Below are 18,340 nucleotides of genomic sequence, written 5' to 3'. Positions count from 1 at the left end.
TATTTAAACATTTCCTACCCTGCCCAAGTGTACTTCAACAAGGTCTGTATATTCCAGGGGGCAGGAAGGACCAGTCGATCGCAAGAATTTATGGATTTTAATTTCCCTTCAGATTTAAAAGGAAAAAAGGGCCCAACAATGGAAGAAAAATACGTACAGTCCACCCCAACAAAAAAAAATCTTTTTCATGGGATACCCCTTAAATTCCACATCAGACTCAAAGGTCCCGGCATGGATTTTAATGGGGTTTGTACATGAAAAAAAACATTTAAAAAAAAACACAAAATCATTGGGTCCACCATAACAAACTCTTATGTTCAGACGTAATCTTGAGCTCATCCCTAGCAACAATAGTCATATCGTTCAACAGATGGACAACTTCAGGGTATGTGCCTAGGGATGCCTAGTACAAACTCTAGCTGAAAATTTATTTTAAAATGTTTATTTAAGATCCTCAAATATGTTCAACGTATTATAGGTTTCATCCATCTGGCCAGTACCATTGCCAATGCTTGATATGCTAGCCTCAATCCAGCCTACAGATTGTATTATGAGTCGTTTTTCAAGCTCTGAAGAAGGGGGAGCCCTTTGGCCCCTAAAAGCTTTGGCTGTGTCTGATATTCTTAATAAATGAGAATTAAAACAAATTTCATGCAAGATGGAAGTTTGTAGTAAGTAGTCTTGACTACATACCCAGAACTCAACAAATAAAGCTCATAGTTTGACCAGGGCTGGGTAGCTCATTCCAAGAAGACAATGGAGTGTATTTACTAAGGGCAAATTGACTGTGTATTTTGCAAAGTGCAGTTGTTCCAGAGCTCCAGTTGCCCTCTGCAACTGCACTTTGCATAGTGCACAGTCTATTTGTCTTTAGTAATTCAAACCCCAATATGTCCAATCTCCTCTCCATCACCAAACCACTTACCGGCAGATGTTACTTGAAGCAGGATGATCCCCAGGAGGACAAAGAGAGCTCCAACCGTGGAAGGTCTCATGATTGCTTACCTGAGTGAATATCTGTGTCGTAGCTCCAGCTCTGGAATTTATATCAGAAATTCTAATGGGAGGAAAGTGGTAGGACAGGAATGGGAACCGGTTTGGTTTATTTGTCTGTAGTGTTCTTCTATGAGATGTAGAACATCCTCTATTACATAATATGTATGTTTTCCTATTCACAGTAGTCACATCATTAATTACTTTCCTTCCTCAGGCCAAAAATAATTGGCACTTTGGTGGGATTACATTGTGTGGAAATTATTTTATTGCTTCACACGTTCATTGCACTCCCAGTCTCGCCTATTATTAAGTCTGGGTTAACACTATCTTTGCATGCAGCTCACAGCTGGGGTTTGGTGTGTCTCCGTTCACCATTTCAGGCCCAATTTCAGGCCCAGTTTTTTTTTTTTTCCAAACTTTTATTTATTGAAAAAGAAATGGTAGGGTACAGGTACACTAAAAAAAACATATATTAGTATTACAATGTGGTAATTAACAAACAGTTGAATCGCAATCCACAAACTCATATAGAAGAAACAGGTGATAATTCCAATGGCATTTACCTTATGAGCATGGATAGTTTGTATTTGTTTTTGTTTTTTTGAGAAATGGGTTAGGGGGTCATAATGTATATAGAGAGCATATGTTTGTCTTGTAAGGATCTATACTTATCATTCTTCATTTATTATTTTTATTTATTTTTTTTACCCCCTTTACTATGTTTGTTGTTAGTCATTGTTGAAGTGTACTGACTAGGGGTTGTTTCTAGTGCACAGCATTTATTTGCATTTGGGAGTATGAGTGTGTCCTGCACATTATACGTCTCTGTTTAGATGTATATGGGAAATGGGAGGGGTGGGGGATTGGGGATGGGGGGGGGGTAAGAGGGGGGTGGGACTAGAATGGGAACAGAAGTAGTGCAAGAGTTTCGACATTTTGATTACACGTTCTATATGTTGTTATGCAGTCCTAAGTGGCACTTTTCATATATTGTTGCTCCTTATGGGGTTCCTCACGTTTTTTTCTCCCAGGGGGAGGATCATGTGATGTTCGATTTGATTGTTGCTTAGTTCGTTGGATGTTCTTTGAAAATGTATTTCCCGATGTGCGTTAAATGTTATGCTACATGTATAGGGGGTAAGGTGTTCACAAGTGCATTTCTCGAAGGTACTCCCCTGATTTCTTAAAGTGAAGCCAGCATGCCCAAAGCTTGGAGAATTTGTGTGGGTGATTTCTAGAGACTGCAATCAGTTCCTCCATTTCTGCGATTTTGTTTATTCTTTTGAACCAATCTGACAGGGAGGGGGCTTTTGATGAGCCCCATATGGGGGGTATGCACATTTTCACTGAGTTAATTAACAATATTGTTAGTGATTTGTGGTATGCTGTATTGTTCGTTTTTTGGAGATGAAAAAGGAATTGTGCAGGAGAGTATTCCAACACGTCTGTGTTAATTTTTTCCGTTAGTGTATGGACTTGTTTCCAGAACTCTTGGATAGTCGGACAGGACCACCAGATATGCAGGAGGTCAGCAGGTGAGTTGTGGCACCTCCAGCATTTGTTTGGATGTGATGTATTGTATCTGTGTAGTATGGTGGGGGTGCGGTACCATCGCGTCATGATTTTATAATTTGTCTCTTGTATAGAGACGTTCAAAGAGCTCTTGTGTACATTCCAGTATACTACCTCCCACATTTTTTCTGTCATGTCTACATTAAGATCTCTTTCCCATGCCTTGCACGCTATTCCTGAGCAATTTTGAGTGTTATCCCATAACATATTGTGGAGCGCGGAAATAGCATGTCGTTGTGGGGTGTGGCTTAAGCATAGTTTTTCAAAATTGGTTAGGGCCTCCGATAGGTCCGTTGTGTTTTGAATACTCTTTATGTAATTCCTGAGTTGCCAGTATTCCAATAAGTTCAGGTTAGGTAAGGCCCATGTTGAGTTTATTTGGTCGTGAGGTAATGGTTTACCATCTTTTATTTGATGGTGTATTCGCAGGCCCGTTTCAGGTTGTTTTTTGGCTAGCGGGTGTTTCCCCATTCCAGGAGGGAATTGTGGGTTAAACAGTAATGGTGAGAGCGGCCCTGGTATTTTAGATAGTTTGAATTTGCGATTGACTTGTTCGAAGCATTCCAGTGTAGGACCTATGGTTGGGTGTCTCGAGAGTACTGCTGGCAGGAGGGTTTTTCTGATCCAGGGGGTCCCACTAATGTATTGGGGGGAGAATGAGTTCTCTATGACAACCCAGTCCTTAGTCTGTTGGTGGGTATGCCAGTCAACAATTCGTTGCATATGGCACGACCAATAGTAGCGTTGCATGTCGGGTAGTCCTATTCCCCCTTTGTTATTGAGTTTTATTAATTGCTCGTAGCTAATTCTGGGGCGTTTTTGGTTCCAAATATATGTTCTGGTTATTTTTCTAAGGGTTAGAAAGAATGAATTGGGCAGTTTGATGGGGATTGTTTGAAGAAGATAGAGTAGACGTGGTAAGATGTTCATTTTGACTATGGCCGTTCTCCCAAACCAGGAGAAGTGGGCCTTATTCCATTTTTTCAAATCTTCAGAAATTGTTTTGATAAGTGGGAGGAAGTTTGTCCGGAAGAGGTCTGATAAATTCAAGGGCAGTTGGATCCCTAGATATGTTAATGCGTCCGATTTCCATATAAATGGGAAATTTTGTTTGCATAGTGAGACCTGGCTGTCTGTTAGGCCGCGTACACACGCGCGGACTGTTCGCCCAACCTTGTTCGGCAAACAGTTTGTCAAACAGTCCGCTCAAAATTTGCATGAGCGGACTTGCCCACACACGAGCGGACTGTTTGACGAACAAGGTTGGGCAAACAGTTCGCTCAACTTTTGAAATGAACGGACTCGCCCACGTAAGGAGGAGGCAAATCCGCCCATTTCGAGCGCGTGTACAGGTAGGCGGGGCCCGCGAAGGAGACGTCGCGGGCTCCGCCGCCTGGAATGGGCTTAAAGGGGAACCCCAACGCCGAAAAAAATCGGCGTGGGGGTTCCCCCCAAGTCCACACCAGACCCTTGTCCGAGCACGCTACCCGGCCGGCCAGGAAAGGGGGGCGAGCGAGCGCGCCCCCCCCTCCTGAGCCGTACCAGGCCGCGTGCCCTCAACATGGGGGGGTGCCTTGGGGAAGGGGGGGGCCGCGCGGCCCCCCCACCCCAAAGCACCTTGTCCCCATGTTGATGAGGACAAGGGCCTCTTCCCGACAACCCTGGCCGTTGGTTGTCGGGGTCTGCGGGTGGGGGGCTTATCGGAATCCGGGAGCCCCCTTTAAGAAGGGGGCCCCCGGATACCGGCCCCCCACCCTATGTGAATGAGTATGGGGTACAATGTACCCCTACCCATTCACCTGTGAAATAAAGTACAAATAAAAACACAACACAGGGGGAAAAAATATTTTATTGCACAGCCGGGGGTCTTCCGTCTTCGGGGGTCTTCTCGCCGGACTCCTCCGCTATGTGTGTGTAGCTCTTTTGCCAGCGGAGGAGTCCGGCTTTCTTCCTCCCCGCCGCCGGCCTCTTCTCCCGACTTCGGGGGTCTTGTCCCCCTCTTCGGTTCTTCTGCCGGGCCACCGCGCCTGGTCCGGTGGCCCGGTCTTCTGTCGCCGTCTTCCGTTCTTCTGTCGCCGCCTTCGGTTCTTCTGCCGGGCCACCGCGCCTTCTTGTAGCTCTTTTACAGGCGGTGGCCCGGTCTTCTGTCGCCGTCGCCGCCTTCCGTTCGTGTTCTTCTTCTTGTTCTTCTTGTTCTTCTCCAGGCGATGTTGACACGTCGCTCCCTCCGGCCGGAATGCCAGAGCCGCCCTGCGCTGTGACTTATATAGTGACAATGGGGCGGGGTCACATGGTATATGTCACATGGGTTGATGTCACATGGTGACCCCGCCCCCTTACGATGTCATAGTCCCCATGTGACATCAACCCATGTGACCAACCCATGTGACATATACCATGTGACCCCGCCCCATTGTCACTATATAAGTGACCGCACAGCGCGTCCCCGGCATTCCGGCCGGAGAGCTCGTCGAGTCAACATCGCCTGGAGAAGAACAAGAAGAACAAGAAGAAGAACAAGAACGGAAGGCGGCGACGGCGACAGAAGACCGGGCCACCGCCTGTAAAAGAGCTACAAGAAGGCGCGGTGGCCCGGCAGAAGAACCGAAGGCGGCGACAGAAGAACGGAAGACGGCGACAGAAGACCGGGCCACCGGACCAGGCGCGGTGGCCCGGCAGAAGAACCGAAGAGGGGGACAAGACCCCCGAAGTCGGGAGAAGAGGCCGGCGGCGGGGAGGAAGAAAGCCGGACTCCTCCGCTGGCAAAAGAGCTACACACACATAGCGGAGGAGTCCGGCGAGAAGACCCCCGAAGACGGAAGACCCCCGGCTGTGCAATAAAATATTTTTTCCCCCTGTGTTGTGTTTTTATTTGTACTTTATTTCACAGGTGAATGGGTAGGGGTACATTGTACCCCATACTCATTCACATAGGGTGGGGGGCCGGTATCCGGGGGCCCCCTTCTTAAAGGGGGCTCCCGGATTCCGATAAGCCCCCCGCCCGCAGACCCCGACAACCAACGGCCAGGGTTGTCGGGAAGAGGCCCTTGTCCTCATCAACATGGGGACAAGGTGCTTTGGGGTGGGGGGGCCGCGCGGCCCCCCCTTCCCCAAGGCACCCCCCATGTTGAGGGCACGCGGCCTGGTACGGCTCAGGAGGGGGGGCGCGCTCGCTCGCCCCCCTTTCCTGGCCGGCCGGGTAGCGTGCTCGGACAAGGGTCTGGTGTGGACTTGGGGGGAACCCCCACGCCGATTTTTTTCGGCGTTGGGGTTCCCCTTTAAGCCCATTCCAGGCGGCGGAGCCCGCGACGTCTCCTTCGCGGGCCCCGCCTACCTGTACACGCGCTCGAAATGGGCGGACTTTCCGAGCGGGAACAGTCCGCTCATTTCGAAAGTACAGCGGACAGGCCCACACACGGGCGGACTGTTCGCTCAAACACAGTTTCAGCGGACAGTTTTTCGGAATTTCCGAAAGACTTTGTCCGTCCAACTGTCCGCTGAAACTGTCCGCTGAAAGCCCACACACGAGCGGACTGTCCGCCCAAACACTGTTCAGCGGACAAGGTTGGGCGAACAGTCCGCCCGTGTGTACGCGGCCTTAAGGTTATGTTTAGGGCATGGGATTTGGAGAAGTTTATTTTAAAATGTGCAATGTATTGGAATAGGTTAAAATCCTTGAGGAGGTTTGGGATAGATATAAGGGGGTCAGACAGGAAAAGCAAAATGTCGTCTGCGAATGCTGCTGTCTTGTATTCCTTGCTGACTATGGTGATTCCTTGGATATCTGTGTTTTTGCGTATTTTGCGTAAAAGGGGTTCCATTGTGAGGATAAACAGAATGGGGGATAGTGGGCATCCCTGGCGTGTTCCGTTTCGTATTTGGAAGGCGTTTGACAGAAGCCCGTTAGTTCGCACCCTCGCTCTGGGATTTGTGTACAAAGACATTATGAAGTTTAATATGCATTCTCCCAAATCCATTTTCCGTAATACTGCTTCTAGGTAATCCCAGGCTAACCTGTCAAAGGCCTTTTCTGCATCTAAGGAAAGGAAAAAGACAGGGGTGTTTGAGGTGGTTAGCCAGTGGTGGATGTTTAAAGCCTTGAGGGTGTTGTCCCTGGCTTCTCTGCCCAGTACAAATCCAACTTGATCTATAGATACAGTTTTAGTGATGAAGGGGAGGATACGATTGGCCAAAATTTTTGCGAATATTTTTAGATCTGTATTTAACAGTGAAGTAGGGCGATAATTTGAGGCTAATTTGTCACCCTTACCAGGCTTTGGGATGATGCAGATATGCGCTTCAAGTAGGGTGTTTGAAGGTGTGATGGGCTGAGCAAGTGAATTAAAAGCTCTTAGAAAGGGCGTTGATGTAAGGCTTTGGAACGTTTTATAGTATGTCATACAAAAGCCATCTGGGCCGGGGCTTTTTCCTGGTCTCATTTGATTAATGGCTGTGCTAAGTTCTTCAAATGTTATGGGGCTATCTAGCATTTGTGCTTGATCTTGTGAAATAGGGCTAGGGCCGTATTGGTTAAGGAATTCGTCAATGATGTTTTTGCGTGATCTATTATCATAACGCGGTTTCTGTTCTGGTGGGAGGTTGTACCCAATTTTTAGTCTGAATTCAGATCTGAATTGGACCAAAAGACGCACAGAGCTCCTGTGAAAAATTTGCACAAGAGATATGAGAACCTACTCCATAGAGAGCCGGTCAAAATCTCCTGCTATTGTGAATTGGATGTGGGGAACCCAGCCTAAATCTAAAGATGGTAGTCGTTGCTGGGACAAGGTTCTGCGGTACCCAAGATGAAGATGCCAAATTCCATTCTTCCATCTGGAAACTCAAACTCTTAACTTTATTTTGATTTGTCCCTTTTTATAATGGCATGTTTCTAGCACAAAGTTTTTTTTGCATTCCTGCAAAACAAACAAATGCAAATTTTGGGGGGTTTACAGATGAATGGTAAAAGATAAAAAAAAAAAAAAGGAAAAAAATATTGCTAAGGGAATAAAGCGATAAAGGGATAATAAAATAGATTTACAATTTGCAAAAAACACAATTGAATTAGTAATGGATAGCTATAGATTTCAAACACAAATTGATTATTTTGGGGGCCTTTTTTGTTTGTGTGCTTTTTAATTTTATTTTTGGAAGCTGTCAATAAAATGTAATTTACTAGCAATTTAGCCACTTGCCTACTGGGCACCTATATCCCCTGCCTGCCCAGGGCAATATTCAGCTTTCAGTGCTGTCGCACTTTGAATGACAATTGCGCGGTCATACAACACTGTACCCAAATTAAATTTTTATAATTTTTTCACACAAATAGAGCTTTCTTTGGTGGTATTTAATCACTGCTGAGTTTAAAAATAAATAAATAAGTTTCATAGTTTATTATTAAAGTTTGCAAACAGGTTATTTTTCCTCCTTATTGATGGGCACTGATGGGCACTGATAGGCTGCACTGATGGGCCTTGCTGAGGCGGCACTGGTGAGTACTGATTCGTAGCACTGATTGGCACTGATGGGTGGCACTGAAGGGCATTGATGGGTAGCACTGAAGGGCACTGATAGGTGGCACTGATGGGCACTGATGAGTGGCACTGATGGGCACTGATAGGCATTGGTAGATGGCACTGATAGCACCGATGGGCAGTGATAGTTGGCACTGGTGGGCACTGTTAGGCAGCACTGATATGCACTGGTAGGTGGCACTGTTGGGCACTGGCAGGTGGCACTGTTGGGCACTGCTTAACAGCAGTGGGTGTTTGTGTGTGGGATCAATGTCCCTCTGAGGCCGCGTACACACGCGGGGACTGTTCGCTCAACTTTGTCCGCTGAACAGTGTTTCGGCAGACAGTCCGCTCGTGTGTGGGCTTTCAGCGGACAGTTTCAGCGGACAGTCTGCTGAACAAAGTTTTTCGGAAATTCCGAAAAACTGTCCGCTGAAACTTTGTTTCAGCGAACAGTCCCCTCGTGTGTAGGCTTGTTCGTCAAACTAAGTTCCGCGCATGCTCAGAAAGGATTTACACGCCGAAGTTTGCATTGCAGTGTATAGGACGTCGTTTTCTAGTCCCGTCGTACGTGCCGTTCACGTCATCGCGCACGGTTTCAGCGGACTGTTCGTTCGTCGTGTGTGGGCAAGTCCGTCCATGCTAATTTTGAGCGGACTGTCCACTGAAACTGTTTGACGGACAAAGTTGAGCGAACAGTCCCCGCGTGTGTACGCGGCCTGACAGAAGCCGGTAACCTGTTTCTTTTTTTTCTCCTCACGCTGTCAGTGTGAGGAAAAAAAGAGCCGATTAAGATCTTCTGTTTACATCACAAGATCAGCGGTCATTGGCTAACAGTTGATCAGGTGGTAAGGATCTGTGCTCATCGGAGTCTTATGTGGATACATCACCCATGTGCCTGGAGAATTTCTTTCTTCTCTTCTCTCTTTTCTTTCTATGTTGCTGTTTAACAGCTTTCCATCTATAACCATTTTTGTTTTATTTTAAGTTTTATTTTTCTTGATTTTTTTAAAATTAGAATTTAGAATTTTTATTGAATTCTTATTCTTATAGAATTTTTATTGAATTTTACATTGTCACATTGTTATTGCCATGTCATATATAGTTTCTGTACATGACATGGCCAATTTTGTATTTTAATACACAGATATTTGTTATCTATGTGGGCAATGAGGGGTTAACAACAATCCACATTCAAAGTTTTTGAAATTTCAAAGCTTCTTGTAAAGTAGTCCAGCATCCAGTCTAAAAGGCCAAGCAGCCTCCTCCTTCTCTTAGATCATAGATGCATCCCCTCAAAGGGGAAAAATACTATCTCCTCGGGGCTTCAGACATTATCCCAGATACCATCTGGGCACACCTCACCAGAGGTTGACTGGGCCCTGCTTAAAGTGGTTGTAAACCCATTACAATCACTTTAACCTACAGGTAAGCCTAGATTAAGGTTTACCTGTAGGTGCAGGAAATATCTCCCAAACCTAAAAGGCACCAATGTCTACGACGCATGTGCCCCATCATGCTGTTAGTGGCTGTTCCAGCGCACATGCGCAGGAGTGACTTCATCGCTGCCAGCAAGTCACAGCGCCGGAGCTGTGATACCCATAAGTCACTACGGGATAGATGGCGGCATCGGAGGAGGCGAGCGAGGGCGGATGCGGGGGGCTTCGATCTCAAGTAAGTAATTCACAATGAGCTAGTATGCTATGCATACTAGCTCATTATGCCTTTGTCTTGCAGGGTGTATTTTTTTTTTCCAGAGGCTTTACTTCCTCTTTAATATTCAGGTTGGTCATTTGATTTCTCCCTCCTTGAGCTCTAGAAACTTCTAGAGACAGCGGGAAGCAATCTAAGTCTCAGCCTGTGAAGTTCTGAGCAGACCAAACTAAACAATCACTGCCCCCTGATTACGGAAGCAACCAAGAACTTAGATGTGGTGGCTACAATAGTTTTTTTTTTCAGGCATGTGTAGCACTCTTCTAAGGATTGGTAGGCTGCAATATATTACATTGTTTAAATTTGGGTTGTAGATATGTTTTAAGAGTGAAGGGATCCTACATCCATTCTCATAGTTCTTGCAGATTGTAGTTGTTTTAAGAGCTTGAAATCTGCAGTTGAAATGAATTACCATGAATAGCAGAATAGGATATAATACAAGCCAAACTAAGCAGCTGGTATAGAGTACACAAGGGCAGTTCTATTCCTCATAAGGTTGAGCATTGCACCATAACAAAATATTGCATATAACAAATAGAACTGTTCCAGACACATATAAGTACAGACTGTATTAATGCCCGTGTTCCCTGCCCCAGGGCATTGACCTATTTTTGCTTTCATGCAATATTCTGAATACCCAATGAAGGAAGTTTAAACCACTAAGTAAACTAAAAATGGGCCATAGAGATGTGATGATTGTCGGAAACAATAAGTTCTAACCAGCTACTTCTCTTCCTAAAGGCAAACCACATAACACATTTACTTATCATATGTAAAACTGACTGAAAAATCATTGTTTATTCAATTCTCTCATTGCCACAAACTTGATATTCCATATAATAATTGTAGTTTTAATACACTGATCTTTAACTACTTCAATACCAGGCACATACACCCCTTTCCTGCCAAAGCCAATTTTCAGCTTTCAGCCAGCACTGTCGCTGTTTAAATGACAATTGCCCGGTCATGTTACACTGTACCCAAACAGATTTTTTATCATTTTGTTCCCACAAATAGAGGTTTCTTTTGTTGGTATTTGATCACCTCTGCATTTTTATTTTTTGCTAAACAAATAAAAAAAAAAGACCTAAAATTTTGAAAAAAAAAAGTTTTTCTTTTGTTTCTGTCATAAAATTTTGTAAATAAGTTTTCTCCTTCACTGGTGGGCACTGATAAGGCAGCATTGATTGGCACTAATAAGGCAGCACTGATGCGGTGGCACCAATGAGGTGGCACTGATGGGCACTGACAATGGGCACTGATAGGCAGCACTGCTGGGTGGCACTGGTATGCAGGACTTATGGGCATTGATAGGTGGTACTACTGGGCACTCATGGGTGGCACTGGTGGGCACTGAAAGGCTGCACTGATGGGTATTTATGGGTGGCACTGATAGGCGGCACTGCTGGATAGTGATGGCCGAACGGTTCGCCCGGCGGTCGTTTCGCGGCGAATTTCCGACTTTCGCCGTCCGCGGGTTCGAACGCCTTTTTCCGTCGTTCGCCCCGGCGGACTTACGTGTTTAATGTATACAAGAACTTTAACCTTTCGTGACACGTTTATCATGTGTTACAGGACAACCAATTGAGACATGACAGCTCATGGACACTTGGACATTCCCCCTAACCTATAAATACACCCGATCCGGTGGCCATTTTACATTCTTTCTTCTGTCACTGTAGGGAAAGGATCCTGTGTGGAGTAGGGACAGAGAAAACGCTAGCTATTTGGTACACAAAAGTTCTTTTCAGGACTGGTATAGGTGTTAGGTCAGCAGCCTGAGTTTCTTTTGTCAGTTTAGATAAAGGGACAGAGCGCTGTATGCTGCTATTTTAGGGACAGCTCAGCCAGATTAGTCTTTCTTCATCATCATCATCATCATCATCATTAGCTGTTACTATCAGGTCCACAAAAGAGCTGTTCCAGCTAATCGTTCCAGCCTACTCTTTTTTGCCAATTTGTATAGGGACAGGCAGGAAGCAGTGTGTCAGGCAGTGAGGATAATTTTAAAGACTTGCTGTTACTATTAGTTCCACAAAGGTTCTTTTCAGGACTGGTATCAGTGGTACGGTAATAGGCTTGTACACGTATAATATTCTTTCTTCCAAATATAGAAAGAATATTATACTTGACTGCTGCCCTTCTGCTGCAGTCTGCTAATCATTCACAACTCACTTGTTCCACAAAGCTCTTTATCAGGACTGGTAACTTGGTCTGTCTAGGGTGCTACGGTACATAGGCTTGGGTGCGGTACAGTCTGCTGTTCTGTAAGGACCGCTATCGGTCCACAATACATAGGGTTGCCGTGCACTACTGCTGACCGCTGCCCTATACTGCAGCAGTCCTTCATTGGTATAGGGACTGACGTACAGTCTGCTAATCACTAACACACAACCTGCTTGGTCCACAAAAGTTCTTATAAGGACTGGTAACTTGGTATAGGGTGCTACGGTACATAGGCCTGAGTGCGTTACAGTCTGCTGTTCTGTAAGGACCGCTATCGGTCCACAATACATAGGGTTGCCGTGCACTACTGCTGACCGCTGCCCTATACTGCAGCAGTCCTTCAGCGGTATAGGGACTGACGCACAGTCTGCTAAACACTAACACACAACCTGCTTGGTCCACAAAAGTTTTTATAAGGACTGGTAACTTGGTATAGGGTGCTACGGTACATAGGCCTGAGTGCAGTACAGTCTGCTGTTCTGTAAGGACCGCTATCGGTCCACAATACATAGGGTTGCCGTGCACTACTGCTGACCGCTGCCCTATACTGCAGCAGTCCTTCATTGGTATAGGGACTGACGTACAGTCTGCTAATCACTAACACACAACCTGCTTGGTCCACAAAAGTTCTTATAAGGACTGGTAACTTGGTATAGGGTGCTACGGTACATAGGCCTGAGTGCGTTACAGTCTGCTGTTCTGTAAGGACCGCTATCGGTCCACAATACATAGGGTTGCCGTGCACTACTGCTGACCGCTGCCCTATACTGCAGCAGTCCTTCATTGGTATAGGGACTGACGTACAGTCTGCTAATCACTAACACACAACCTGCTTGTTCCACAAAAGTTCTTATAAGGACTGGTAACTTGGTATAGGGTGCTACGGTACATAGGCTTGAGTGCGGTACAGTCTGCTGTTCTGTAAGGACCGCTATCGGTCCACAATAGATAGGGTTGACGTGCACCACTGCTGACCGCTGCCCTATACTGCAGCAGTCCTTCAGCGGTATAGGGACTGACGTACAGTCTGCTAAACACTAATACACAACCTGCTTGGTCCACAAAAGTTCTTATAAGGACTGGTAACTTGGTATAGGGTGCTACGGTACATAGGCTTGAGTGCGGTACAGTCTGCTGTTCTGTAAGGACCGCTATCGGTCCACAATAGATAGGGTTGACGTGCACCACTGCTGACCGCTGCCCTATACTGCAGCAGTCCTTCAGCGGTATAGGGACTGACGCACAGTCTGCTAAACACTAACACACAACCTGCTTGGTCCACAAAAGTTTTTATAAGGACTGGTAACTTGGTATAGGGTGCTACGGTACATAGGCTTGAGTGCGGTACAGTCTGCTGTTCTGTAAGGACCGCTATCGGTCCACAATAGATAGGGTTGACGTGCACCACTGCTGACCGCTGCCCTATACTGCAGCAGTCCTTCAGCGGTATAGGGACTGACGCACAGTCTGCTAAACACTAACACACAACCTGCTTGGTCCACAAAAGTTTTTATAAGGACTGGTAACTTGGTATAGGGTGCTACGGTACATAGGCCTGAGTGCGTTACAGTCTGCTGTTCTGTAAGGACCGCTATCGGTCCACAATACATAGGGTTGCCGTGCACTACTGCTGACCGCTGCCCTATACTGCAGCAGTCCTTCATTGGTATAGGGACTGACGTACAGTCTGCTAATCACTAACACACAACCTGCTTGGTCCACAAAAGTTCTTATAAGGACTGGTAACTTGGTATAGGGTGCTACGGTACATAGGCCTGAGTGCGTTACAGTCTGCTGTTCTGTAAGGACCGCTATCGGTCCACAATACATAGGGTTGCCGTGCACTACTGCTGACCGCTGCCCTATACTGCAGCAGTCCTTCAGCGGTATAGGGACTGACGCACAGTCTGCTAAACACTAACACACAACCTGCTTGGTCCACAAAAGTTCTTATAAGGACTGGTAACTTGGTATAGGGTGCTACGGTACATAGGCCTGAGTGCAGTACAGTCTGCTGTTCTGTAAGGACCGCTATCGGTCCACAATACATAGGGTTGCCGTGCACTACTGCTGACCGCTGCCCTATACTGCAGCAGTCCTTCATTGGTATAGGGACTGACGTACAGTCTGCTAATCACTAACACACAACCTGCTTGTTCCACAAAAGTTCTTATAAGGACTGGTAACTTGGTATAGGGTGCTACGGTACATAGGCTTGAGTGCGGTACAGTCTGCTGTTCTGTAAGGACCGCTATCGGTCCACAATAGATAGGGTTGACGTGCACCACTGCTGACCGCTGCCCTATACTGCAGCAGTCCTTCAGCGGTATAGGGACTGACGTACAGTCTGCTAAACACTAATACACAACCTGCTTGGTCCACAAAAGTTCTTATAAGGACTGGTAACTTGGTATAGGGTGCTACGGTACATAGGCTTGAGTGCGGTACAGTCTGCTGTTCTGTAAGGACCGCTATCGGTCCACAATAGATAGGGTTGACGTGCACCACTGCTGACCGCTGCCCTATACTGCAGCAGTCCTTCAGCGGTATAGGGACTGACGTACAGTCTGCTAATCACTAACACACAACCTGCTTGGTCCACAAAAGTTCTTATAAGGACTGGTAACTTGGTATAGGGTGCTACGGTACATAGGCCTGAGTGCGTTACAGTCTGCTGTTCTGTAAGGACCGCTATCGGTCCACAATACATAGGGTTGCCGTGCACTACTGCTGACCGCTGCCCTATACTGCAGCAGTCCTTCATTGGTATAGGGACTGACGTACAGTCTGCTAATCACTAACACACAACCTGCTTGTTCCACAAAAGTTCTTATAAGGACTGGTAACTTGGTATAGGGTGCTACGGTACATAGGCTTGAGTGCGGTACAGTCTGCTGTTCTGTAAGGACCGCTATCGGTCCACAATAGATAGGGTTGACGTGCACCACTGCTGACCGCTGCCCTATACTGCAGCAGTCCTTCAGCGGTATAGGGACTGACGTACAGTCTGCTAAACACTAATACACAACCTGCTTGGTCCACAAAAGTTCTTATAAGGACTGGTAACTTGGTATAGGGTGCTACGGTACATAGGCTTGAGTGCGGTACAGTCTGCTGTTCTGTAAGGACCGCTATCGGTCCACAATAGATAGGGTTGACGTGCACCACTGCTGACCGCTGCCCTATACTGCAGCAGTCCTTCAGCGGTATAGGGACTGACGCACAGTCTGCTAAACACTAACACACAACCTGCTTGGTCCACAAAAGTTTTTATAAGGACTGGTAACTTGGTATAGGGTGCTACGGTACATAGGCTTGAGTGCGGTACAGTCTGCTGTTCTGTAAGGACCGCTATCGGTCCACAATAGATAGGGTTGACGTGCACCACTGCTGACCGCTGCCCTATACTGCAGCAGTCCTTCAGCGGTATAGGGACTGACGCACAGTCTGCTAAACACTAACACACAACCTGCTTGGTCCACAAAAGTTTTTATAAGGACTGGTAACTTGGTATAGGGTGCTACGGTACATAGGCCTGAGTGCGTTACAGTCTGCTGTTCTGTAAGGACCGCTATCGGTCCACAATACATAGGGTTGCCGTGCACTACTGCTGACCGCTGCCCTATACTGCAGCAGTCCTTCATTGGTATAGGGACTGACGTACAGTCTGCTAATCACTAACACACAACCTGCTTGGTCCACAAAAGTTCTTATAAGGACTGGTAACTTGGTATAGGGTGCTACGGTACATAGGCCTGAGTGCGTTACAGTCTGCTGTTCTGTAAGGACCGCTATCGGTCCACAATACATAGGGTTGCCGTGCACTACTGCTGACCGCTGCCCTATACTGCAGCAGTCCTTCAGCGGTATAGGGACTGACGCACAGTCTGCTAAACACTAACACACAACCTGCTTGGTCCACAAAAGTTCTTATAAGGACTGGTAACTTGGTATAGGGTGCTACGGTACATAGGCCTGAGTGCAGTACAGTCTGCTGTTCTGTAAGGACCGCTATCGGTCCACAATACATAGGGTTGCCGTGCACTACTGCTGACCGCTGCCCTATACTGCAGCAGTCCTTCATTGGTATAGGGACTGACGTACAGTCTGCTAATCACTAACACACAACCTGCTTGTTCCACAAAAGTTCTTATAAGGACTGGTAACTTGGTATAGGGTGCTACGGTACATAGGCTTGAGTGCGGTACAGTCTGCTGTTCTGTAAGGACCGCTATCGGTCCACAATAGATAGGGTTGACGTGCACCACTGCTGACCGCTGCCCTATACTGCAGCAGTCCTTCAGCGGTATAGGGACTGACGTACAGTCTGCTAAACACTAATACACAACCTGCTTGGTCCACAAAAGTTCTTATAAGGACTGGTAACTTGGTATAGGGTGCTACGGTACATAGGCTTGAGTGCGGTACAGTCTGCTGTTCTGTAAGGACCGCTATCGGTCCACAATAGATAGGGTTGACGTGCACCACTGCTGACCGCTGCCCTATACTGCAGCAGTCCTTCAGCGGTATAGGGACTGACGCACAGTCTGCTAAACACTAACACACAACCTGCTTGGTCCACAAAAGTTTTTATAAGGACTGGTAACTTGGTATAGGGTGCTACGGTACATAGGCCTGAGTGCAGTACAGTCTGCTGTTCTGTAAGGACCGCTATCGGTCCACAATACATAGGGTTGCCGTGCACTACTGCTGACCGCTGCCCTATACTGCAGCAGTCCTTCATTGGTATAGGGACTAAGAGTTTTGTCACAGGGTCATTTAAAAAATGACATGCAGAGGAAGAGGCAGGCCCTTCCGCAGGGGTGGTAGGGGTAGGGCAGGAGCAACAGGCTTGAGCCAAAGTGGGAAGTTGCAGAAGGTGCGTTCAATTACTTTAAAGGATGCACCAGACTTGGTTGAGTGGCTCGCTCAGCCTTACTCTTCTGCACCCTCCTCATCCTCTCGATCTGCACCCTCTTCTTCACTCTCTGCTATGTGCACCCCCAAAGACACTACCACCAACAACACGACCACCACCACCACCACCACATACCTTCCGCTTGAGTCACTGGAATTATTTTCCGATCCATATCAAGAGGACATTTCTGATGCGCAGCCACTCTTGGTATTGGATCAGGAAGAGGAGGTAGCAACAAGCGCTACTCAGCAGTCTGACGCCAGTACCCAGATCAGCCCAAGGAGGAGGTTGGTCCCCGGTGTTGCTGCCTACTCTACTTATAGCGGTGGGGAAGGTGACGTTGATGATGACGTGTCTAGTGATGTCACGTGGGTGCCCACAAGAGAGGAAGAGGAGGGGAGTTCAGAGGGAGATATGGACCAGCAGATAGGGAGGAGAAGCAGCAATGACTTACATTGCACAGCAGGGACAAAGCAGACTGCAAATGTATCAGGAGCGAGTCATCGACCATGTACGGTCACATCTGGCGCTCCCAGGACACCGGCACATGGCTCCGCAGTGTGGGCTTTTTTTAACGTGTCCGCTGCTGACAATAGCGTTGCCATCTGCAATCTTTGCAGTCAACGCGTTAGTCGCGGTAAGCCCAATACTCACCTAGGGACGACCGCCTTAAGAAGGCACATGAGCAGCCATCACCGAGCCCAGTGGGAGCAACGGAACACACAAAGCCACACTGCAGGCTCTCACCGTCCAGCCTCGTCTTCTACTTCTCCTTCTCCTCTCTCCTCACAATTGTCCTCCACTCCACCTTCCATCACGCCAAGCTCACATTTTTCTGCAAAAAGGCAGGCTTCCGTGGGCCTAATGTTTGAGCGTAAAAAAATGATGACGCCGGATAACCCTCTTGCCCAACGGTTGGCGGCTGGCTTGTCAGAACTCATAGCCCGCCAACTACTGCCATATAAACTGGTGGACTCGGAGGCCTTTCGCAAATTTGTGGCCATTGGAACACCACAATGGAAGGTCCCAGGAAGGAAGTATTTCTCAGAGAAGGGCATCCCAGAGCTATATGGCCATGTTCAGCGGCAAGTGAATGTATCTCTGGCACACAGTGTCGGTGCCAAGATACATCTGACCACAGACACGTGGTCTAGCAAACACGGGCAGGGAAGGTATATCAGTTTTACTGCCCACTGGGTGAACCTTCTGACGGCCGTCAAGCATGTAACCCGTGGCACCCGTGTAGATTTGGTTTTACCGCCACGGATTGCATGCAGGCCTGACTCTTCTTCTCCTCCTCCTACTCCATCCTCCTCCCTCTCCTCCTCAGCTGCCTCCTCCTTTTCCGCTGCTAGCGTCTCTTCCACTGCACCGCCCAAGCTCCCCAGAACCTATTCCACAT

General features: G+C 47.2%; 1 protein-coding gene across 1 annotated transcript in view; it reads right to left on the bottom strand.

The window, feature by feature from the left end:
* Positions 1 to 1,090, bottom strand: part of LOC143986826 (uncharacterized) — a 133,785-nt gene extending 132,695 nt beyond the window's left edge. Inside the window, exon 1 of the mRNA XM_077485234.1 lies at positions 926 to 1,090. Coding sequence (XP_077341360.1) covers positions 926 to 995 — 70 coding nt within the window. The 5' untranslated portion in view covers positions 996 to 1,090. The remainder of the gene's footprint in view (positions 1 to 925) is intronic.
* Between the last annotated feature and the right edge of the window lie 17,250 nt (positions 1,091 to 18,340).

Source organism: Lithobates pipiens, unplaced genomic scaffold (assembly GCF_037356315.1).
Source record: "Lithobates pipiens isolate NorthernLeopardFrog02 unplaced genomic scaffold, aLitPip1_a1.2 Scaffold_18, whole genome shotgun sequence".
NCBI lineage: Eukaryota > Metazoa > Chordata > Amphibia > Anura > Ranidae > Lithobates > Lithobates pipiens.
This window is presented reverse-complemented; position numbering and strand designations above follow the sequence as displayed.